We start from the raw sequence: 25,989 nt of genomic DNA on the forward strand, positions 1-25,989 counted from the left end.
ATATTTAGAAAGAAGTTCAAAGAAATATGAACTTGATCTTGATGTTTTGTACCATTACAAAACTGACCATACCCACGAGTTGCAGTTAAAGGCTAGTTAGATGAAGGGCTCTCAAGATTAGGCATTCCACAAAAAAAATAATAAAAAATAATTATTTGCATTGTTGTTATTAATTGTTCAGACTTTTAGAAGAAATGATTTGATACATGGCACAGACATTTCAATAAAATTACTTACCATATTTGAAGAGAGCGATGATTATAATGTAAGATTATGCCAGTCATCCTGTGATAATGAATTATGACAGAGCCTACTTCTGAACATGTGTTGTCAGTGAACAGGCCATAAAAGTTTAGGTTACACTCAGCATTGAAAAACGAATGCTAATTATCTGGGCAGCATTCTCTAACAGCAGTCAAGTTGTCATTGTTACAATGACATTGCATGATATATTTTGTTATAGTTATCGTCACATGACCAGCATTTACGTCTGATCTTCATCACGTTTGTTGATGAAGATATTTAGTCGAAAACAACACTAATTACATGTAGCTGTCAATCATTGGGCCTCTCATTTTAAACTCTGTTCATAAAAACATAATTAAATAGTGTGTTCCAGATGACAGAAAAAATTACACACCAACAAAATAGTTACTCTAGGGTGATAGTAGTCTAGTGGGTAACACACTTGTAAAACACACAGAAGACCCAGGTTCAAATCCCACTGACTACCGTTGTGAGCAAGACACTTAACCCTAAGTGTCTCCAGGGGGGGACTGTCCCTGTAACTACTGATTGTAAGTCACTCTGAAAAAGGGCATCTGATAAATGCTGTAAATGTAAGATACAGTGCACCTGGAAAGTATTCACATGGCTCACTTTTAACACATTTTTTAATGTTACAACCTTATTCCAAAATTGATTAATTGCATTTCTTCTCAGAGAAGTCTACACACAACGACCTATAATGACAATGTGACTTGTCTCGCAATTGTGAGGAAAATTTTTTTTTATTCATTTTGGAATAAGGCTGTAACATAACAAAATGCGGGAAAAGTGATGCACTGTGAATACTTTCTTGATGCACTGTATGTTTTATTGTGTCTGTCCTTCCCTGTCTGGATTTATGTAACAGTCTTTCCATTCCAACAATATGGTGTCATTGTAATGAAACAACTGAACGGGCCCATTAGCACAATTAATGTCCAATTCTTTTACATTTAAGGCATTTGCCAGACGCCCTTATCCAGAGCGACTTTCAACGTGCTTCCATGTTACCATCGATGAAGAGATCAATTCTGGTTCACTAGGATCCCCAACTGTGAATACAATCTTATTATTCACTCTGTTGTAGTTTCTATACATAAGTCAGACAATAAGAAGGTTACAAGTTAATCTAAATATTAACTTGGAAGGTCCTGAGCTGCCGTTTGAAAGTACTCAGTGACTCTGCTGTTCTGACCTGAAGGGGAAGTTCATTCCACCACCGAGGGGCCAAGAGAAAGAAGAGTCTTCCTTTTACCTTCAGAGATGGAAGGACCAGGTGAGCAGCAGACTGGAGGCTCTGAGTATTTTAGGAAGGTTGAAGATCAGTAGTGCTGCTTTTGTATTAGTTGTAGAGGTCGGATGGTACATAGTGGTAGACCAGCTAGAAGGGAGTTACAGTAGTCCAGTCGTGAGATTACTAGGGACTGAACCAGTATCTGGGTGGCCTGTATTGACAGACAAGGACGGAGTCGTCTGATATTGTAGGGAAGGAATCTATAGGAGCGGGAGAGATTGCTGATGTGAGTCGAGAAGGACAGTTGGTTGTCTAATTCAGATGTTCTAATGGAAGCATGCTTATATTGTGAAGAGCAAATGTGATCAAAGCTCCCTATTTGTGCCTGATTCCCCTCTTGGATGGTTTATTTCTATTTTCTTGCATTACCATAACATGGTATGAGAAACTACATTTTAAATTAACTAATGACACATTACATTTGCAGATTTGCTGTCTCAAAAATAAGGTCTGTCTTGCGCCATGAGTAGTACAGTCACAAAGCGAGAACCGAGTACAAAGAGAGAGGAAATTGTGAGCATGCACTCAATTTACAGAATGATATGTGGCTGAGGACGTCCCATTTCCTGAGAAGGGCTGGCAGCCACATCAACCACAAGACAACAGCTCAATATCAGGGAATTGCAGCTATCAGCACCATATCCAGCACAATATTTGTGGAGTCCAGCTCAGGTACGATTGATGATAATATTGAACAAGCACAGAGCTAAGAAATGCTGGAGAGCGAAAATCAACAAAATCTCATTATTACAAGATCATTTCAATTTGTCAGAATAGCAATTAGCAGTGATTTCAACCAAACACAACACAAAATATTACAGCAGAAAAAACTCAGTTACTCGGCCCCCATCTCATTTTGAAGCCTTTTAAGATCACAGGAGAACCAATGACACTTTAATCTGCAGACATAAGAAGCCTTGTTTAACAGGCTCGGGGAACGTCTGCGTGGGCAGTGTGTTCGTTGTGCTTGTGAGTGACCGCTGACACCCTGTCACTCGTCACACGAGCACACAATGCTCACGCAGGGCCCTGCAGCATGTGATGCACTTCAAACGTAAACTTGCGCAGCACTTGGAGGCGAGGGGATGGATGTTAAATCCCTGCAAGTGCTGCCGCGGTTTCTGAAATCAGCCATCGTAAAGTGCTTTCGCCCACATTAAATGTGCGCATCTGTTGCTGCTATGGAACAGGTTGTTATCCGCCTTTATATCTGAAAAGAACAACAACTGAGGGCCAGTGTTCACCTGCTCCTCAACTCTAGATACCTTTTTTATTGAATTAGTCAATTAGCAAATCCCCAAATGAACAAGTGGATGAGATTATAATCAGAGGTTAATTATAATAATAGTGACAGCAAGTGAGTCTATTTTTGCAGCAATTTATATTTCCTAATGAACTGGCCTCACATTAAAGTGGCCTAGTGCAGTGCTGGTTAATATTCATAAAACTTTAGAATGAATACATGCACATTTACTCCCCAGGCAAACAGTTACGCAGCCTACTCTCAATTCAACTATATAAAAAGTGTCCTCAAGTCCTGTGGCTGCGGTGATGAAGAAGCTCCAATTAAACCCAATCAGTGTGAATTTTAAGGGAACCGCAGGAGAAGAGAAATCTATTAACTTGCCTGAATCGGCCCAGCACATTGCATTTTCTGCCTGCACAAGCTGGTGATTTATCATGTGTGCCTGCTCTAAACAAACACAGCTTTGGCCTTATTAGATGTTCCAGAGCGAGACGATGATCAGACTTTATGGTGGGAAACATCGAACCCCTTCCAACTGGACATGGACTCCTTTCCCGACTGTTCCATTAAAATAATGATGGCCATGCTTTGAATCAAATTGTCTGCTGACACAATAAAACATTTGTGTAGATGCTCAAATGAATGTTTTCTTTGGTAAAGTGTCCCTGTTGCTTTCATCTTGATCAAACATAACTAGTGACCAAGTCTTCATTTGTGTTGATCAGTGCATCACATTGATTTGTTCTCTAATATCTGAGGATGAACTAAAGGGAAAAATAATAATACCTGGGTTAGTCATGGCGACCTGTCCAATCATCAAGATGCTTCCTTAATTTTCCAAAAGTCATGTCTGCCACTCCACTAGGAGAAGAGAAGACATGCCTGACATCTCCATGATGAGCCCAACGGCATCATCTCCTTGCATCAAATTAATTGTACTGATGACAGGCCAAGCAAAGGTCAGGAAAGGTCAGGGCAGACAGGCTGGAGGATGTAATAATTGGCGAGGTGGATATCAAATGCACCAGAGGGCATATTCAACGGCAAGAACCTTTTAAAATATAAAAGGAATCCAACAAAATCATATTCTGATGGTGTCATGAAATGAAAATCAAGACACAGAGACATGATGTCAGCGCCCCCAGGCCATACACATGTACCTTTCACTCATGCTGGATGTGCTCCGCTACATCTTTTAGAGATTCATTTGAAGGAGAAAATCGTAAATACCAACTGATATTTTTCTTTAGAAAAACAGAACCCCTTGTTTGATTCTGATTCTGCGGGAGAAGCACAGCATATATTCACATAATTCCTGCCAGTTGGTTTATATGTGGCCAAGTGCAAGGTGCTCTAAAATCACATATTTGTATCAGATATGCACAACCAGTCAAAACATTTCGATGCATCTTCTCTGTGGAGGTTATGGAGACTAAGGGGGGGGGGGGCTATTTTGAAAAATCCAATGCAAGAAACATATTTAGCATTTTTGGAGCAAGAGAAAAAATCTGTTTTTCACAATCACTATTCAATATTATCATAATCAAAAGCCGCTTCATTAACGTGAGTGAATGATAAGAACGTGTTCAGCATAAACCTTCAGGACTGTTGGAGTCTTAAGGTGGTGGAGAGAAATCAAAAGTGTTAAATGCTGCCATCACAGCAAAAGTTCCCTGCTCTGAAGAGACTCAAACTTGCCTTATTTGCTGTTTTTTTTTTTTTTTTTGTAGTTTGCTTATTACGTAACCTAACTTTCACAGTCCTTCAGTATTGATCTATATTAGAAAAAAATGCAAGGCCCGTAAAATGAGTGGATGCATTGAAACCTTTGAGTATATACACACACACATACACATGCACACACCAATGATCACTAATAAGATAATAATGAATGTGGCAGATTGACAGCAGGGTATGAGAGTAACATTCAGTCATGGGTCCCTGCAATGTGAGTAAAATGATTAAAAAGTCAGTCTCTCCCTCCAGGTTTTTTATTGGGGTTGTTGCAGCCTAAAATGCCTAATTTCATGGCAACTTGGATGTCGCAATATTATCTCTTTCTATGAAACCGCAGTTCATAGCAGTGGCTGCCCACTGCTCACCAGGGGCTGTGGGTTAAATCAGAGTACACATTTCATTGTGTACACCCTGTGCTGCAGTGTTTCACAATGAGAGTAACTTCACAATACTGAAAAATCTAAGGCATCTTGCTGTGAATAATACAGTCATTTTTTATTGGTAAATACTGATGTATGTGTATAAATATGAACATTTACATTTTTAATACATTATAAAAGCATAGAGAGATGGACAGTGGTGGCCTAGTGCGTATGGAAGCGGACTCATAACCAAAAGTTCAAATAACCAAAAGTTAAAATCCCGAGCTGTCAAGGTGCCACTGAGGTGCCCTTGAGTAACACTGCTCCCTGGGTGCCTTTCATGAAGAGGACAAATTTCATTGTGTGTACCATGTGCTGTTCTTGCTGTCAATCAAAATAACAAAAACAATCACTTCACTTTCACATATAATATATAGTATAGTATAATATATATAATATAAATCAGCTGAGAGACAAGTTAAAAGTGAACTACCTTCTTTCAGTTGAATTGGTCCTGTGTCTCTGTGCATTTGTGTGCCAAGAGGAAGAAACATTGTTGGTCGTTACAGGAGCTCTAAAACATTTCTGCTTCTTCACAGACACAAACAAGGAAGCAATTTGGCTTTGTTTTACACAGGGTATTGCTACGATTGGTATAAGGTTGTGCAGAATTCACAGTGGAATTTACATTGATTGCTGCAATTGCAACATCAAGAAATCCTGTAGGGACCGTATGACATTACATGTTACATTTATATAACTGTTTTCCAGCAAAGTACATGGATTTAGACATAGTTCAGTCTAAGCACTCAATCAAAAGACTTCCATTTGTGTAATATAGGAGCTGGAAAACAGTTAACTGCACCCCCGAGACTGAAAGAGGTAATGAGATGCAAAGCAGCAAGGGCTCTGGCATCTGCATACTGCTTCTCTGCATTAAACACACCACATGACACTCGGGAGGGTTGACAGCCAACTCAAAATTTAAAAGAATGATGGATTTTTGATCAAAAAAGACACAAAGCGTCCAAGTACAGGCCTTTTCGTCTAGCATCGTCTAGCCACAACCCTGAGTAACAGGATTTAGCAGTTAAGGATAGTGAGTAAGTGAGTGAGTGAGTGAGTGAAAGGGTTTTATTGGACAAACTTGAAAAATAGCAATTTAGGCCCCAACTTTAGTCGATATCCACTGCAGGAGTCCACATTGTTGTTTTACAGTGAAGTTTTATAATTGAGTTACACCCCCACACATCCTCAATAACGGGGATGAGGCTCCAAATGTCCTCGGCCAAACTGAACATCGTTCTGGTTGTCCTCAAATCGCAAAGTCTTGATGATTTAGCAGAGGGGAGAAGTGGAGGAAGCTGGCGCATTGCAAATTCCATCAAATATTTGCCCCAAATCTGTCAGCCCTGTCTACTCCTTGCAAAAGTGAATGAATGGCTGCATGATATGTGGGCTTTTTAAAAAAAGGGGCGGCGCTGTAACTTAACACCACACCGTGCCTTTGATTCGACATTTCTGTTTCTGGGACCTTTTCAGCTGTATCCACATTCCTTCACAGCGCTTGCAATCTGGACAGGCAATGACCTTTCAATCCTGGTTAAAATCTCTCATTAAGAAAAAAAGCCTCCATTTTTAGCCCTCCTAGTCCTGCCAGACAATAACAAGACATTCACGGTTTGTTTCCTGGTTAATGAAGCGGGCGAAAGTTTTGACCACTGGCCAGAACCTCGGGGCCTGCAGGCGTGGCTCGTCAGGTTAGTACCTGCGAAATCGGCGCGACGGGGAGCCGGAATGAGCCGAACCGGATCTGTGTCAAGCGCAGCCGGATTTGAGATAACCCATTTAATTCCCACCCCGAGAACCTACAAGATGGCCTGGAGTTGCAAGGCAATTACTGCCAAGGCATGTTGCACATGTACAGAGGCCCGCTAACACTGTAGCATTTCCCACTGAACGTACCGCATTGCCTTTAACTCTGAAGCCGGCGCTGAGCTGCATGCTAATGGCTGCACCGGGAAGCCGGTTTGGATTGATCAGCAGCCGCAGAGTGTTGCACGTAGCTAACGCGAGGGGAGCGGCTCTGCTGTCAGGGATTCGTAATAAAAGGAAACAAGGAGTCAAGGAGGCAATCGGGTGCGGGAATCTGCGGCACGAAGCCGCTTCTCACTGCTGCAGGAATACTCAGACACATTAGCGTTATTCACGCTGCAGCTAATCCGCAGATTAGACATGCTGCGACCTGCATGCAGCTTCGTTTAAACGTACCCTGGCTCAGATAACAGCCAAGGGACAAATAATATTGATTCTTACGCAGAATTTAATAAAATAATTTTTTTAGCATTGACCAAAGTATGCTTCAGTCAGGCATATGTGAACAGGTATTGAGGAACACCACAGGCCCTGAAATCCATTTTAGCAATCATGTCAGTGAACTGAATGCAATTTCGAACACAGTATGGCATCTTATGATGCAAAAATAACAGAGACATGTTAAAATATCCAGAGGAGCACCATATAGAATGACTGCGTTTGCCACAAATATCTTTCCATATTTGTTTTCTTTTTATTTATGTTTTCCAATCACATAATGTGAGCATGCATCCACGGTTCTTAACACTAGAACTCCCAGAGAGGGGCCATGTGGCCCTATCCCCCTGATAGTGACTCAGCAGATGTGCATGGGCATTGTTTCTCTGCAAGTCAAAGCAAGGGGAGATTTCATAAATGACCGTAGATCACTTAAAGTGAAGTGAAGTGATTGTCACATGTGATACACAGCAGCACAGCACACGGTGCACACAGTGAAATTTGTCCTGTGCATTTAACCCATCACCTTGAGTGAGCATTGGGCTGCCATGACAGGCACCCAGGGAGCAGTGTGTGGGGACGGTGCTTTGCTCAGTGGCACCTCAGTGGCACCTTGGCAGATCGGGATTTGAACCGGCAACCTTCTGATTACGGGGCTGCTTCCTTAACTGCTAGGCCATCACTGCCCCTGAAAGATGTTAAAGTTGAGGGAGAAAGATGCTAAAGTTGATGGAAGTTGACTTAGGGCACATGGTTTAGTTTTTGATTAGTAATAGTGATCTAAGAGAGTAACAACAAATTCCTGATCTTCTTAATCGAATATCTTAAATAGATTTAGATGATGTTTCAAGGAAAGTTCTTGCTATCTTGAATTACAGAATCTCTTTTTGAAAACCTAAGGAGATGCTGAGATGGTGCTTCCACATCATAACAGAGAAGAGATCTGAAATGAACATTCACTCCTCGAAATTCACTGTGCTAATGATGGGTAACAAAGGAATGCAAGTCATTTTAACAGAAATCTGTCAATGGAAGATCAGAAATAAGTAGATCTTAAATACCAACTGGCAGCAGCAAGTTCAGGGGCGAGGCTTATGTTGAACTACTCAGATGTTATTGCTGAAAATCAATACTGAACCAAAGCAGAATTTTAAAAGTAGATATACTTTAAAAATAGCACCATATGTTGCATTTTCAAAAGAGGTACCATGCATGGAACAGAAAATAGGGCACCCCCAAGTCTGCATATACAAGGCACACTTTGCATTGCACTTTCCATCAGGTTTGTGTGGGCACAATCTTGAATGCAGATGACTGTTATGATCAGGTGGAGCAGCGGGGCACTTGTATCTTGTAGCAGCAGATGCATCCATAAATAAATGTGTCAGGTCATTAAAACAGGCCCTACTGTATATGTAACTCAGTTTAACAAGAGCAGAATTTAAACACATGCATGAGCTAATGAATATGCCAGCTAACTGGTTAGCTTGTTAAGACCAATATTCTGTAGTTTACAGTTACATCTCCGGCATTTATCAGACCTCCTAATCCAAAGCTACAGTTACAGGGACAGTCCCCTCGTGGAGAAACTCAGGGTTAAGTGTCTTGCTCATGGACACCATGGTAGTAAGTGGGGTTTGAATATGGGTCTTTCTGGTTCATAGGCGAGCTTGTTACCCACTAGGCTGCTACCACCCAACAGTAACATATTTAATGCTTTCTGTCTGGCGGGGCAGTGGTGGCCTAGCGGTTAAGGAAGAGGCCCCGTAATCAGAAGGTTGCCGGTTCGAATCCCGATCTGCCAAGGTGCCACTGAGGTGCCACTGAGCAAAGCACCGTCCCCACACACTGCTCCCCGGGCACCTGTCATGGCTGCCCACTGCTCACTCAGGGTGATGAGTTAAATGCAGAGGACAAATTTCCCTGTGTGCACCGTGTGCTGTGCTGCTGTGTATCACATGTGACAATCACTTCACTTCACTCACTTCAAATCTACTGTTCACTAGTGTCTACGAAGAGACTATTACAGAATTTACTCAAAACAATGGACATCTACCATCCGCAATGCTAGTACAGGTTCCCAATGTCATTTTCAAGATATAAAATTATGCATTGTAATCAAATGAATTATAAAACAGTTTATCAAATGTCCTATTTAATTTTCACCAGAAAATGATTTATTGTGAGTGCCTGTACCAATCAGTCTTTTTATTTTCATTATCTCATGACATCCATCCTTTGGCAGCCATGGGCGCATTTAAAACACAGTTCTACAGTCCGAGTTGAGTCATGCCCAATAAAGGGACTGTATGATCTTATGAGAGCTGAGAGACATCAGCCTTCACAAATGCCAGCCAGAGTGCCGGACATGAATACAGCGCGCCAGGTTCTAATTTGTTTGTGGAAGAGAGCAGAGGGGAGGTGGAGCATCTCTTTGCCCAGCTTACACTGAGACCACCGTCACGAGGCCATCCAACTGTGCCTCTGAATGTCAAACAGTGAAAGGCAGGACAATTGATGATCGATGGACACTGGATACAGTATAAAGAACCTTCACAGGAGTGTAGAGTGTAAAAATTAGACAAAGCAGGAAAAGATAAACATGAAATCCATTTAAAAAGATCTGACTAGAGAAAGTAGAATCCTGATCACACAGGTTTACAGTCAAATAATGATGTTCTGCTAGTCTGACATTTACCTTTTGTATCAATCCCATCCCATTTTTTGCAGCTCCAGGAAGTGTACTTGTTAATAATGAATATTCACCATACTTTAATTATAGAGGTCAACTTATCATTAGTTCCTCCATATGTCTGCCTTCCAGATGGTGGAAAAAGAGCATTCAGGAAAAAAAATAAAAAGTAAGAATAAAGCAACCCAGTTGCACTTGTAATATCTCGGGGCTTTATGGCATGGCCTCTTGTGATTAAAATGACACACCACAGTGTTAATAAGCAGAAAAGTGTGAGATGCTGGGCCTTTATCTGGAGAGTTTCTAGCATGTGTTCAATGGGATACAATGTTCCTAATGTTCCCACAAAATGACAGCATGAAATACAGAGTGCGCTTTTTTGTAACATTATGGAGGTGTAGCAAACACTAATCACACTATAGATGTGTGTGCCTGTTCAACTCTTGATCTGATGGGCCAACACTAGCACCATGATGGTGAGTGTACTGCTGCAGAATGTGACAAACAGAGACAGTGGATCTTGGGGGATTGACGGTAATGCATTGCAAGTTTGCTGCCAGTGAGAATGATACAACATTATAGTCATCAGTTTCACAAAATATGAGCGTCCCTCAAAGACTGACAACTTTTTAATGTGGTAAGTTGAATATAAGGAGAGAATCTAGTCCAAAGAGTCAAATGCAACCTGTGCACTATAATGAGCATGGAAATCAGACCAAACCTGGGAAAAAAAACAAAAGGGTCATAGGAAATGAGTGTCCTTCTCTCCAGGATGACCTGAAAGTATTAACACCCTTTCACTTTTTTCCACAATTTGTCACGTTACAGTCAACAGGTATATTTTAGTGCCAAAATCATGTTAGTCCGATGTTTCATAAGTATTCATACCCATGGCTTAATATTTTGTTGAAGCCCCTTTTTGCTGCAATAACAGTGTGTTCTTGGGTATGTTTCTACAGGTTTGCCACACCTGTTTTGGGGCATTTTCTCCCATTCTTTCCTGTAAATCTTCTGAAGCTTTGGTCAGATTGGATAGGCAGTGCCATTGTTATTTTTGTTGTGTTCGTCAGGTCATATTTGTGTTGGAATATGAATCATTGACCATTTGGCTGCTGTTATCTTACCCTCTAAGTGGACTAGTCACTAAGTTCCTGCCCAAAAACCAACCCCAAAGTATGATGTTGCTACCACAATTCTTCACATTTTGGATGGTGTTAGCCAGATGATGAGCATGATGTCTTGAGTTCAGGCCAAAAAAGTCCTGTTTTTTTTTACAGTCTGAGAAGCTCCAAGTGGGCTGCCATGTGCAATTTAGAGAAGAATAGCTTTCATCTGGCCACTCTACCATAAAGTGCATTAGCTATGTTTGACCTTCTTTATGGTTAACTCATTTCCACAAGGGAACACTGGAGCTCCACCTTTAGTGACCACTGGGTTCTTGGTTACATCTCTGTCCTAGAACTTTATTCAACCAGATCTAGGGAGGGTACTGGTGGATTCAAACTTCTTTTATTTCCAAATAATAGATACCTCAGTGCTGTTTAGGATCTTCAATGCTGCCAAAATAGTTTTGTATCTTTCCCCAGATTTGTGCCTTGCCACATCTGGTTTCTGACATTTCCTTGGTTGTCATTGTTTGCTTTCTGCTCTGAGATGCATTGTCAACTGTGAGACCTCATATAGACAAAAGCTTGTCATTCCAAATCATGTTCAATCAACTGTATATACCACAGGTGGACTCTATTCAAGCTGTAGAAGCATCTCAATATTACCATCAGGCTGTTACCATCAACCAGACAGTACAACAGCATCAAGTCCCAGACCACCTGACTCGCAGACCCTTTCTTACAAATGGTCACCAGACCTACCAATACATAGACTGACACCATCCACTCCCTATGCTTTGCACATGATGATGCCTTTGTCCACATTATTTAAACGATATGTTTTTGTACATACGTGTATTTTCTGTGTTATGAAATGCACACAAGCATGTTTATTGCCTGATATTTTCCTTGCATAAACTAGTGACTATACTAGTGATGCATGATGTGGAAAAAAAAACTTACCTTAATCCAACGTTTACGTTCAAATATTGTGGAAGTTCATCTGGCAACAGATACCTTGAATGTCATAATGAATCTTGAAAACTAATAAAATATCCTGGACTATAGGGTCCACGGTCAATATACTTCACAATGCTATCGGGGGAAACACACCCATTCAATTTGAGAGACCTGGAGCAAATGCCATTAGTTGCAAGTGGACATGTAATCAAAATCTGAGCTCCTTTAATTTATACCCAATCCCTTTGGGCTGAAATATAAAAACCCAGTACATAAATCTTTGGTTTCACACAAATAAATTGGGTTTAAGATATTTTAATGGTTCAAGTTTTTAATTTGTCATGTCAAAGCAAAACTCTGAACTGAATTAATCTTAAGAATCCACTTCATAATTTTTGTTTTGTTATACTACTTAATTTTGCTTGCTGAATGCTAATCATGATAAAATATTTAATATAAATTAAGGTTGTATTCAAATGAACTCAGATTATTTAAAATTCTGTGGTTTATCACATAATTTTGTAATTTTGTAATTTCATGATAAAGTTACTCCTATGATTGAGGGAGTAGACTCATGAAGGATTCCTTATTGGTTATCTTGTCACAGCATGCATCGCTCCCATTTACTCTCCTTCTGAGACATTCAGTGTTCCTCACAAAGCTCATTCCGAAACATATCACAGAAAGAATTGATTGTGCAAAAAAAGGACAGAAGAAATTTGTGACTCATCATATGCCAGAAGTAGAAGGTAAAGAGTGGGGCAGTGACGCATTTCTGCTTGAGAATCACCCAGCATCCAACTCAATTCCACACAGCAAACAGCTCAATTAATTCCCCTCCTGCGGTTTCATTTATCCTGTATTGAAATGCACCCACACACTTAGATAGTCTAGCAAGCTAACACATTCACACACACACATACGCACACACACACATACATTTTTTGCTGTCTTTGAGTAGTGTTTTATTGAGACAAGCACTATCCATTCTCAGTGAGCTCATTAGTTTGGTCTCAAGAGCACTTTGTGAGCGGATTAAAATGTGTGGACTTGAGTTGACGTGTGGAATAGGGGAAAGTGAATGGCTTCACCATCAAAAAAAACACTGCTGCGCCTTAAAACCTACCTGTTGGTGACTTGATGTATGTTGTGTAACAGCAAACCAGAAACAAGCTCAGGTTCTCATAGATTTATTGATTTGCTGTAGAGGATTTATCTGGTCACATGTATTTTATGTGTGTCTATATAGAGCTTTTACAACAGTAACCAACAATACATTTACAGCATACCATTCTGGATTCATTCTGGACAGCACAATAATTCATTTGTGGAACTTTGTGGTGACCCAGATATCAAACTTTTCGAATGCTGTTGAGCTGCCCTCAAGCTGTGAAGATTAGGATAAAATTTTTCTACCGTCATATTGAATAGGGAATGAACCAGTGGGTTAGCCTTCAGTTCAGGCATTTTCTTTTAAAAGCCAATTCAGCAGGAAATCATGAAATATGACCTAAACAGTATGTGTATTCATGTATGAGAAATGCATCATGAACTCTATGCACGTAGCATGTTCTCTGGAGGATAATGAAGGACCCCCAGAAATCTGAGTTTGCCTCTCTTCTACTGCAGGGTAGGACTGAACTGAGCCGAGTACTCACGGTCACTACAGAAGGGTCCCCTGTAGGTGGTCATGGTGCAGTCGCAGGAGAAGCCCTCCCACTGCTGCAAACACACGCCCTGGTTGGAGCATGAGTCCTCAGTGCATGTTGTGCCTGGCCCAGCTGGAGTGCGAGGAGGGGAGGAGGAAGAGAAAAAAATGTGAGAGAAATCGCGTCAGGGCTAGAAGAAGGTAATAATGTCAGCATTTGAGACTGTCTATTTAATGAAATTGGAATTATTTCATGAAGGTAGAAAGAGCCATTTTTTCCCTTCAAAAGAAGCTGAATTATTTATTCTCTTTAATAACTCAAAGCTATAAAGACACTTACATCTAATTAGTTTAAGGTGACATTTACATGTGAGAAAGCATTAATAGCTGAATACAGAACAGGATGTTTGCATAACCATTAAGCCCTCAGACATAAAGGGTCCTTGTTTCCCGAGACAACCCACACAAGTGATACAGCATGTCATAAAGTTGTGAGCATGCTTTCAAAAGATTATGTAAAAAAGCTATGTATAAAAGCCATAGCCTTAGGTGAAGCAATTGTGGTCATACATTCACATTGTTTTCTTTCAGAGAATGCATATGACTGGTGGGCTGGTGCTGCTTCTGGCTGGGAGTTGGTTCAGCATGCGAGGTCCCCCCCCAGAGAGTCATCACATTGCATCTGTAAATGCCCATTCCCTCTCTGTATGTTTTACTTAAATGAATAAAACTCTTCAGTCGGTCTGGTAAGTGTTATTACTGGACCCAACCAGGGCTCTCATATAGGGGGGTTCTTGGTTGCAGATCAACAAAGACCAGTTTTTCTGGCCCAGAGATGGTTCTTTGGCTGTTGCAATGAAATCAAAGTGGTTTGAGATTATTCTCAGTAGCTACCTTTGTGGGGAAAAGGAGTTTTGTATCTTTTGTATCTAACAAATAAAAGGAAGCACATGAACTTCAATGACCTTCATGCACTTCAATTAATTTTAAACCATTTAGTCACGTTTTTGGGTTATTGATTTAATGTGAATTTATATTTACTGAACCATTCAAAATAATTCCTTCTCACAGTTTGTGAACTGTACATTCCACAAAAACATCCTGATTCTGTGTCAAAATTGACATACCAAGATGCTGTGATGCAATATTTTTCATCTGTACCCCTTCTCGCTAAGGTCCCCATTTTGTTACAAGAGAAGCTTTAGATATGAGTTTGAATGTACAAACTTTTTGGGACTGATTATAAAATCTTTGGCCATTCAAGGAAGCTTGAACAAAGCTTTTATGAAAAGATTTCAATCATCTATTTCTTTTTTTTTAGCAGTTTTTGAAGCTGGTTGTTGTGCTTTGTTTTTGTATTTTGCACCTCCACTATTCACTCTTTATTTCTATTTTAATTTGGCATATGAAGGATGATGGCCTAACAAATATTGCACCACATATTTTTCTTGATTCATGATTAGTGGAATAATGGTGACAGAAAATGAGCAGCATTGATGAAATATCACCCTGAGATTTCCAAAATGTAATATTAAAAAGAGTGCACCACCAGCAAAACAAAAATTAAATACTTCTTATAAAAAAGTACACCATGTATAACTGCGCTCTGTATTTTGACTCTTTAAGAGCTACAATCTGGGTAATTTGGACTCTTGGAGCTGGCAGAAATTCAGACATTTGATGCTGATCAGCATGCTTTCAAAAAGCTTCATGTAAAACGTCAATCCCAAATTGATCCCAATTTTCAGTCATGAATCTAAAAGCATTTTTGAAAAGAACATGATGTGTATTTGTAAATGAACAATATGCCTATTTTAAAATTAAGAGTTGGTGTATCATTATTGTTTCCTTTTAACGGATTCATATATACCAAAAGATTTAGACTCAGGTGCTGGACACAAAAAACAGTCATCACTTTTTAAACATATGTATTGCTGATGCATTTTTTCAGTGATCATGACCTTCATCAGGCGTAATCATTAAAATCATAATTCCTTACAATGTTCCAGAGTCTACCCAACATATCATCATTAAAAAACAATTATGAATAAACCTCAGACGTCATTTCAGGTAATGAATAAAATGAATTAAAATGCTTGCTTTGTTTATGAAGTGGACAGGTTAATAGCACAACACAGAGAAGTGAATATATAAAGAGAGGGTGAACTTAATCTGGATGAGCGCATACCTGGCACAAATATAATGTAGCGTTGGCAGCCAATAGGGCTGGCCTGATTTGCATGAGGGCCGCCTTTGGGGTTAGTGAGGCAAGGTTTACCCACAGTTAGGGTGAGTGTTAGGATTTAGTGGGCTGTTGCCTGGTAGTGGGTAGGCAGAGTGTGTAAAGTGATCTTGGGTGAATGACTCCCCCATTGCCCCGCTGTTAAGCTCTTGTGCTGGAACCTGGTTCAATAGGTGCTAGCTAATAAATGCTTCTCTGAGCTACTCTACTGTATCAAATGCCTTTTCTCTCCCCATCATGCTGCCCGTTCACTACAACATGTTGTTGGGTCACCAATCCTTTCATAAGACAGACTGTTGGATTTGTTGGGTTATTACCATGTAGTGCTTACATTATTTCATAATTGGCTGTGCCATTAATGATGCGTCTAGATCATACATCTGCTTGGAGATTCTAAAAATGCACCAACTGTCCCAGTGCAGAAAGTCTGAACATTTTATGCAATTAGCATATGCCCCTAAGGGAAACTTATGCTGACAAAACCACGATTCCACATTTGGGCATAGGCAAATGTTACGTAAAAATGTCCCCAACTGATGCTGTGACATTTGCAGACAATAAGCCTGTTACCTTAACACAACTCATTCTCACTGTTATACGGCACCTAATGGTACTATGCATGTGTGCAGTAAATATGCCTACAATTTCTTATGGCTCAATAGTTTGGTTCATGTTCTTTGCTTATGATACAGGACGTTGCGTTTTGGGTGTGTTATTCATCAAACCTTTAATTATTATTATTATTGCTTAAAAAATGACCTACATTTATCAGACACCCATATCCAGAGCAACTTACAATTAGTAGTTACAGGGACAGTCACCCTTGAGACACTCAGGGTTAAGTGTCTTGCTCAGGGACACAATGGTAGTAAGTGGGATTTGAACCTGGGTCTTCTGGTTCATAGGCGAGTGCGTTACCCACTAGGCTACTACCACCCTCTGGCTACTACCACCAAAGTTCTGCTCTATGTTAGTGATAATCAAATGTGAAAGCATTTTAAATATACTGTTACACTAATCTCACATTGATTTCCAATGATATTTTTTTATTATTGTCATTCTTACAACCCAATTTTCATGGACTGAAATTATGGGGTGCTCCAGATCCGTGACAGACCGGAGAATACTGAGGACTGTGCTCCCCTGATTCCTGAGTGTTTGCACCTGCAGTTATCTGTAAAAATCTGCTCTGTTTGTATCATGTCTTCTATGGGTCATTGTGCGTACTATATGTCATGTCCAGTCTTTATATGTGTAGTTTTTTTCCATGACTGTAATAAATTCCCTTTTCTGTGTAAAAGTTGTGCAACAGCGTCCTCCATTACAACACCGACACCTGCAACCATGACATTAATGCAGAGTGTGATGCTGCAGTACCATGGGGCTCGCAGTAGGGGGACAAAGGGTTCTAACTCATGTGAAGGTAACCCAGAAATGCTGACCAGATGACTAGAGACAGAGCCTTAAGTGACTATCATGTCATGTGAGTCAAATGAGCGGCATCTGTGAGTGACCAGGACCCAGCACTCATGTAAATGGGCGCCACCTGGGCAAGTCCAGTGGCACCTGGGTATCACAATGACAAAACTGAGACTCACCATCACATCCCCGGTCCACCTGACCCACCCTGTGCAGAGCGTCCACTATCAGGTCTGGCAGACGGCCATTCAGGTCCAAAGAGGCCAGGCAGCCCTGGTAGCCATCCCGCGAGGCAATCAGCTTGGGGAGGCTGCTGTACATGCTCTTTGCCACACCACCAATATACAGTTCCCCTACACACACAAACATGAAAATAAATAAAAAACAAAAAAACGACAGTAAAAGCTGATTACATATTGTTGCAGAGAGCCCTGAAAAAGAAAGTCAGCTATGGGTGGTGCAGCATTTTTTCGGCGCCACAGCATAAGCACGGCTTCCCATCTCAGGGCTTATTATGTTTGGCCCGGTTTTCCACAGACGCACGATGGGGGCTGGGAAACAAATAATAAACCTTTGATGTTGAAGGAAACAAGACTGGTTGAATGCTGTGCAATTTCAAACATCAAAGATTTTCTTGTGTTCTCGGGAAACGGCAAGCCATGTGATTTAATGTTAGCGAAAGCTGCTGAAATATTTAGCGAAATTGGGTCTGAATGAATCGAAAATTAAAGTAATGGTACAAAACATCATGAAATAAGTTATTTGGCACCCCACAGGTCACTCTCGCTTCTCACAACAGTGAGGCTTGAACCACGAACAGGAGAAAGCGGGCTTTTTCCTCAGACTGAATTTGTCCAGCAATTACATTCTGTCTGATGTTTAAAAAAAAAAACAGACAATTATGCTCTAAAATCATTAGGCTATTTATTGAACCTGCAGCATGAGTGTCTGCCACCCGCTTAAGCTTTGCTGATACTAGTGTTCACTCAACCATCGCTCAATTGCGGTGAATAATAGAAAACGTCTTGGTCCCCTCACTCACGGCACCTCGAAAGGCCCACTTTGCCTAACTGCCCGTAATTTGAGACTCTGTCTGTGCTGTTACGAGGAGCAGCAGTCAGAGGCCAGTCCCACTGCTGCAGGCACTCGTGAGTGCAGCACACGACAATACCCACACTAATAAGCCACAGGATCAAAATGTGTCAAGTGACTTGCTGATGATGCTGAAAATTACGCCGAGGATTGAGAACTGAAAATGACTAAATTACTCTTTTTCTGTGATGCCCTCGTGAGCACAGAAAAAAAAGAAAAGATTGATTATTTATTAAAAATAGACATAATTTAAATCTGCCTTATGACTCATTTGCAGCATTTGCTCGAAATTCCATAAATCACACAGTATTTATAGCCACTTATTTCTATCTAAAATGCACATCAATAACTGAGAACACTGATATGTGAAAAATTTCATTTAAAGTTAAATATTACTGTATATTGATAGCATTACAGACAGAATACAAAATGGCATGCTTACGTTTGGAAAAAATGGTCTTAAATGCATTCTATTTCATTATTAATATATGTTTACTGTATAAGATTGAAATTTAAATGTTATAAATTGTGACACTTTATTACAAATTTAAATAATAAAAGGCAGAAAAATAAGGTATTAAATCTAAAATTAGTGGGTGACTAGGTTTAAAATGTGACATCCACTATTCTAATTCCCCTTCATCCTACTGAAACTATTCCCAACAGATGACACACAGCCTTTGATTACGTATAATCTTTGGACTGGTGCCTTTGATGGCAATATCAATATTATATTTTATTAGTATTAACAAGTGTCATATTAGAGTATTTTCATGGTTATAATTAAAATAAAGTGTGTTAGTTACAATAAACAATAACTATGTAATTCTGTTCCTAAGCAACATGTAGCAGCTGGTCATGAGGAAGTGTCACTGGAGTCCTTGAATACGTTTCCTGTATAACATGAAAAATCGTAGCAGTACCACATCATCTGTTTCAAAAAACACAACAGAGCTAGAATTTCTTTGCACAAATATCACCTCCACTCAGCACGACAGCACTGCAGTCCCTAACCTCACCATCTGCGCATGTTCATTTTTACACTTCACAAGAATCGACTTCAGGCCCAGAGGATGCTGGCGCTTCGCTGCATTCTTACTGGCATAATTGCAATTACAGCTGACATATACTGTAAGGCTGTTCTTTTGATCGGTAAAGGACTTCTAAAGGAATCAAATGGAATAGGGGCCTTTAGAGCACACTGTTCTCCAGAATAAAAAAACATATCTAAATTGATCACAGGTTCACAAGACTCCAGGCTCTTAATGGTACCAAGAATTAACAAATTCTCAGCAGGTGAACGAGCTTTCTGCTACAGAGCTCCCCTGCTTTGGAACTGCCTTCCTTCTAATGCTCGGAACTCAGATAAAGTGTCAATATTTAAGTCCAAGATAAAGACACATCTTTTTAGTCAAGCATTTCATACCTGTTAAAAATCACATACATTATAATGCTCATCTAATGTCTAGGCTATCCTAGATAGACCACCGGAGTCTTATCTGTTTCTCTCTGAATTACTCTAGATCCTTGTTCCTGGCAATGAGCTGCTGACGAGATGAACCAGCACCACGGCCCCCAACACCATAATGGATAATGACTTCAGGGATCTTCAAATGGACCACTAGCATTATAATGGACATGCAGTTTAGACCATGACACTGGACTAAATCCTACTCTGTACCTCCAGTACCTCCAAACATGGACAGATGCTCTACACCGCACTTTGGACTTTCCTTCCACTACATCTGTTAGACAATTTATCTCCTACAACTACTGAACCCTCACTCTACCCTGGAAGGCCGACCTTCTCTAACTGACCCCTTCCCAATGGTTCTCCCTTTTATATTGGAGTCAAGTATGTGGGGGGTCAACTGTAGGGCCTGTCAAAGCCCATTGAGGTATACTGTATGTGATTATGGGTTATACAAGAAATGTGTTGTTGTTGTTTACAGCATTACTTGAATAAATCCAGAATTTGAAGAAACACGTTGACAGGTTAGATAGGGGTTAGATCCGGGTTAGATTAATAGATTAATTAACCCTCAACAATTAACCTGTCTACACTGAAACTCTGTAAAATCGGTTTATTGGGACTAAAAATGTAGACAATTAAACTGTACGTATTTGAATCTAAATAAACAAAGAAACGTTTAGAAGCCTTCTTAATGTCATTTTGATTCACAGTGACAAAAATTAATAACATGAACACTACAATTAATGCTATGCGCTTTAGAAAAAATACAGAAATGCTGAGAATGTGCAGTAAAGTTGATTTTCCTTGTTTGTGACCAGACGTGTAATTAATAAGTAACTAGAACATAATCTACAGTCATTTAAAGGGGTTTGTGTTTCGCTGTTTTTCACATTGACCAGTATGAATGTGTTTTACACAATACATTTAGAAAAATGCCAGACAACACCACGGGTAATTTCTTGATCCTATGATTTTGTGAAATAAATACATAAAAATGCTGATGTTTGAGAGTGTCAAGAGTGAGGAGAGTTTCAAGACTGAGAATCTGTGGAATTGTCTTTGTTTTTCAGGGGTGGCATATTGTGGAAGGAACACACACACATGTGCACACCAAGACTATGGAAATGCATAAAACATCATTTAAAATTTTGTGTGCATTGCATTCACCAAATTCACCAAGTCTACATCATGACAAGACATAAAAGACACTGAGAACAATGTGCGTTAAATGTGACACTAGGTACAACAATGTGCGTTAAATGTGAGGATTGTTTTTTTCAGATACCCTTTTCTATCAGTAGTCCCCCTGGAGACACTCAGCATTAAGTGTTTTCTCAGGGACACAATGATAGTAAGTGGGGTTTGAAACTGTGACTTTGTGGTCTTCTGATTCATAGGCTGTTGCAAAACATTTACAGCATTTACCAGATGCCCTTATCCAGAGCGACTTCCAATCAGTAGTTACAGGGAAAGTCCCCCTGAAGACACTCAGGGTTACTACAATGGTAGTAAGTGGGGTTCATACCGGGTCTTCTGGTTCATACTGAGTGTGTTGCCCGCTAGGCTACTAGCACCCATTACAAAAATACATAGACAAAAACAAATCATTTCATAGTTATCTGTACAGAGGAAATCTGGACAGAGAAATTATTTCTGTCGATCAGAACATGATCGTTTATGATGTTTTAAATGGCAGGAGCCTGATGATTGACAGCTCTTGCTTCTTAATTTTCAAATCTTAGTTCTTTTTTTTTGATTTATCTATTTATTTCTTTAAAACTCTAGGATGCTGTTGACCTTACACTAGTGCACATGCCCCAGGTTTACGTCTAAGCGCTGTGCTTCATGCCAGTTTGAAAATAGTGCCGAGTAGATGACAGTTCCTCAGCAGGTTGAGACGTACTGTAATGTGACTGTAAATGTAATAAATACGTCTCTGCGGCCTACAGACGCAGCACCCCGGCCATTCAACCAGTCAAACCTCTTCATCATTTCATAGCTATAGACGAAAAGAAGAAAAAAAACCCGACGCCAGGCTGAGAGTGTCTGCCAGCATGTCAAACAATAGGAAACAGAGCACTCATGCTGGAGAGCCTCTCAGCGGCCGCTATCATTTACAACACATTATTCTGCAAGACAATTCACTAAAGAGACCATCTCTGACTCCTTTCGCCAACCACATTTCGACAATGCCTCGTAAAGACTTCTATCACCATAACCATGCTTTCATTTAGTCTAGCTCACTTTGGGGCTGGTAGGATATATCAAATTTATTTGTAATCCATGATATCTTTCGCTGGGTATCTGTTTTCAGTTGCGAGGAATTTTTAAAAAAGGGAAAAGAAAAGGCACACAACACCCCGAGAAGAAGTGAGTCAGGGCCTGAACAAGTGCTCAAGGTAATTTGTCAAGGTGAAGGAACGAGCGGGATTTACATCTATTATCGGCAGGCTTACTGCTTCCTTTCATTTCCAAATCGCTTTTGTTTGGCAGATGGCTTTTCTTTCTGTGGCGATGACACCGCATCTAGTTGCTGGGCTCCTGCGGCGACACACGCGTGGAGCTGCGATCGGGGATGCCAGGAGCGAAGGAGAATCGTCCAAGACTCACTCATTTATTGCTGAGCACTGGCTTGGGCTCAGAAGTCATAGCAATCAGGATCCCCGTGTGATTTCATGAAGGGAAAAGGAAAAGACATTGATTTTGTGGAGTTAATGAAGTGATGTGTGGTTGCTGTTTTACATTGCAGCTTCAGCTAATAAACCCTGGTCCGCAATGGCAATGGCCTGCTGTTATTTATGTTCTTTGTATAATTGGCCCCTCAAGAAGGGTTATATGTAGACACCAGATGTCATTTGCATCTGGTGTTATTAGTTTTGAACTGCAACATGATACAATATTTAATTTGTCAATGATAATGATGATATCATGGGCATCATCTATTAATTCTGTGACTTACGTCTATGACGGGACAGTTGTCTGAGATACTTTGATATCTTTGTAGCTGAAGAGGAAACAATTCAGATTTTTTGTTCACACCACATAAAAATATTTTTTAATGCTATTATACACTAGTGTACAATTCTCTCACTCCACTAAATTTATATAGCGAGTATATATAGAAACATCCGGCTGTTAAACAATTCAGAGCAGCTTGGTGAGAAAAACAAGAATAATATTTCCCGGTCTAAATAGAGCCACTGCAATAACTAAAGCCTAAAGAAAGAATATTAAATTAGATATTTAAAGGGAACAACCTATTACAAGTGCTGTATGCCGAGAAATTGCAGTTCATATAAATACAGTTTCACGCTGGAGCTGAAAAACAAACAAAAAAAAAAGACAACATACAGTTCCTATGAGAGCTAGAAAAAAAAGAAGCACCTTTGTGCTGCTATTTCCATTTATGAACCAGTGGACCTTATTAAATCAACAAACAATAATGATGCATTTCTGCATTTATTTACATAATTCCTAGAGCGAGAAAGACAAGTTTTGATGTGGGAAAATGCAACAAGACGTGTTGCCCAAAATACATCAGCTTCAAGCAGGAGACTGTCTGAATGGAAGGCAGTGCCAAGAAATTAAAAGGTATAAAAAACTGAAAAAATGACATCTGACTGCCGGGCTGTATGACACAGACACACCACTAACAGTATACGAACTAACAATCTAACCTGCTAACAAACAAAAGAATAAAGGATTTTATTTATTTGACTTTTTACATTTAAGAACTAAGGTTGAAAGGAACATAATGCAGCAGTTTTTGATGTTATTTCTGATTATTTTTATTACCCATCCCTGACAGTGGACATTGGGTCTTGATTGATTTGTCATGGCTGTGTGTGCATGTTACTCCCATGCACCACTCTCTCAAACACACTCACTCTCACACTGACTGATTCTCCCACACACTCACATTCACACACAAACACAATTTATGACACAAGGTTCATCTTGGCCTTAATCACAGGGGTGATTAATGATTTTACCGGCCGTGTAAATTAATTCATCCAAAAAAGCGGAAGTGGAGGATTTCACTCAGTTTAAATTTTCAGAAGATTGCATCAAAATCCATGGATATCTGCAGCAGATCATACGAATTAAAAAACAAAATGAAATAAGGCTTTACCTTTCAAATCAAGGTTGCGAGCTCCGTTGGAGTGTTGAGTGACGATGCGGGAGTCGATCTTCAGCGTGTGCACATTGCTGTCGTCCCGGGACACCACCACATTGTGCCACTGGTTGTCATTCAGGGGCTTATCGGAGTTGCCCTTCATAAGGGACGGGCCGTTACCCAAGTCAAAGACATAATGGATGTACCTGCAAAACGTTAGCACCGCTGTCAGTCCCTGCAGTCTCTGAAGGCACATCCACTTTCACTGAGAAATGAATCTGCGGATATAAAACCTCTGGCCATTGGCAGGAAGCATTCAGAATATTCAGCAGGGATTTTCCCTGGTCAATCCAAAACTGAGTGAGGAAATTGTGTGCAACTCAACGTGTCATTACAGTGTTTCTGAAGGAGCCAAACAAGCAAGATGCATTCCCGGGCCGTTATTCCGAATGCATTTCCACACGGAGATGGGAAAGCCTGCTGCTAGTGCCAACGGCAGGGGTTGTCATCTCTCAGCATGTCCACCAATTCATACAGAATTAATTTTACCTGTCAACAGCTAAAATGAAAGGTTCACTGAGAGCCCTTTGTCATTATTTTTCTTCTAATTCTTGCCCGAGGCGTCCAACAACAGCGTGTTTGTGGCGAGACATCAGCCAGTGTGGGCCGCGGCTCAGAAGAGACCACAGTCATTATTAAAGGATAACTTCTTTTTCCAAGAATCATTAGATTTCAGAATGACTAAAGCATGTTGAAGGCACATTTGCAAATGCTTAATTTGAGCAACTATATACTGAGAGAAAGCAAATAAAGACAAGCAAAAAGGGTTTCTTAGGAAACGCTACTCCTTCAGGCCTGATCAGTTAGACTTATTAATGTTCGTCTCGTTCAAATTCTATTTCATTCAGAAGCAGACATGATTGATTTATTATTTATTCCTTAAATGTTTTTTTAATTGAAATGTTTCACTGTTTGCATTTCAAGGGTGATTGAAAGAAAATTCGTTCTTTTAATAGACATAGCGTCCAAAGCCGAATAATGTGCCCTTAGTAAATCTCTGCTGAAGGGGGTATTACTCTATTACAAATTACAGTCTCATGCATAATCCACGGAGGAACTCACCCTTTGACGAGCTCTACCACAATGAAGTCACTTCCATCTCCCGAGTTGAAGAGCAGCAGGCCGTCGGGGCTGGAGGTCTTGAACTGGAAGAAGAGGTGCATGGAGGCGTAGGCCTGCAGAGTGGACAGGGCCACGTAGCTCGCCCGGCTCAGGAAGTTCACCGGATCAGCTACGATGCGCTGCATGCCGAAGCGGGCGTTCAGCTCGCAGTAGGAAATGTCCCCGTTCTTGCAGTGGTCCAGGTAAGGCACGCCGTTGAAGGAGAGGCCCTGCAGGTGTCCAATGAAGTTGGACGGCACCACAGAGATGAAGCGCCGCTCAGTCATGATGCCCGTCTCGATGTTGTGGAACTCCAGACGGGTGTGGGCTCCTGTCATCTGGCCTGCAAGTGAACCACCACAGTGGAGTAAATTGAATTGTAGTTCTGTTTACTTCGTCTGGACTTGGTGGACAGTTGTACCAAGGGCCAAGGAAACACCCAGTCAATTTTATAGCAGATCCATGTGAATGGGGCAGACTCATGAATTGCTTTTAGTCATTTTAAAAATCCTGTAGAGGGCAGTAAGGTTCCATAAATAATCAAACTATAAATTTCATCTTTCACCTTGCAGTCCATAATATGTATACACCCATGTAGCTGCCCAGAAAGCCGGTGTCTCGTTCTAATGCCGAGTCCTTTATTAACCTCTGTCACATACAGCTTGGATCCTGTGTAATAGAAACAAGAGTGATGATGATGATGCAGCCGTGGAAAGCCGTAGCATGGTGCATCACCCCCTGCTTTTGGTGATGCAGACCGAGAAACAGTGAGGGACCCTCTGAAATGACTGGTTGAAATGCCAGAACAAACGACTCGATGCTTTTTTCAAATGCTTCCTTAGTCATGGAATCACACCTC

General features: G+C 40.5%; 1 protein-coding gene and 1 long non-coding RNA gene across 10 annotated transcripts in view; one reads left to right on the forward strand and one right to left on the reverse strand.

Moving 5' to 3' along the window:
* Positions 1-25,989, reverse strand: part of nrxn2a (neurexin 2a) — a 295,247-nt gene that overhangs the window by 111,835 nt on the left and 157,423 nt on the right. For all 9 annotated transcript variants that reach the window (XM_028982297.1, XM_028982296.1, XM_028982295.1 and 6 more), the window contains 4 exons: positions 25,092-25,473; positions 23,985-24,175; positions 17,466-17,639; positions 13,636-13,758 (listed from right to left, as the gene is read on the reverse strand). In XM_028982297.1, the coding sequence (XP_028838130.1) occupies positions 13,636-13,758; positions 17,466-17,639; positions 23,985-24,175; positions 25,092-25,473 (870 nt within the window). The remainder of the gene's footprint in view (positions 1-13,635; positions 13,759-17,465; positions 17,640-23,984; positions 24,176-25,091; positions 25,474-25,989) is intronic.
* LOC114791833 (uncharacterized) lies at positions 6,461-14,465 on the forward strand. The gene is made up of 3 exons (XR_003750049.1): positions 6,461-6,666; positions 13,607-13,826; positions 14,217-14,465. It is a non-coding gene; the product is annotated as an uncharacterized LOC114791833 (long non-coding RNA).

The sequence above is a fragment of the Denticeps clupeoides genome, chromosome 6 (assembly GCF_900700375.1).
Source record: "Denticeps clupeoides chromosome 6, fDenClu1.1, whole genome shotgun sequence".
In the NCBI taxonomy this organism is placed as follows: Eukaryota; Metazoa; Chordata; class Actinopteri; order Clupeiformes; family Denticipitidae; genus Denticeps; species Denticeps clupeoides.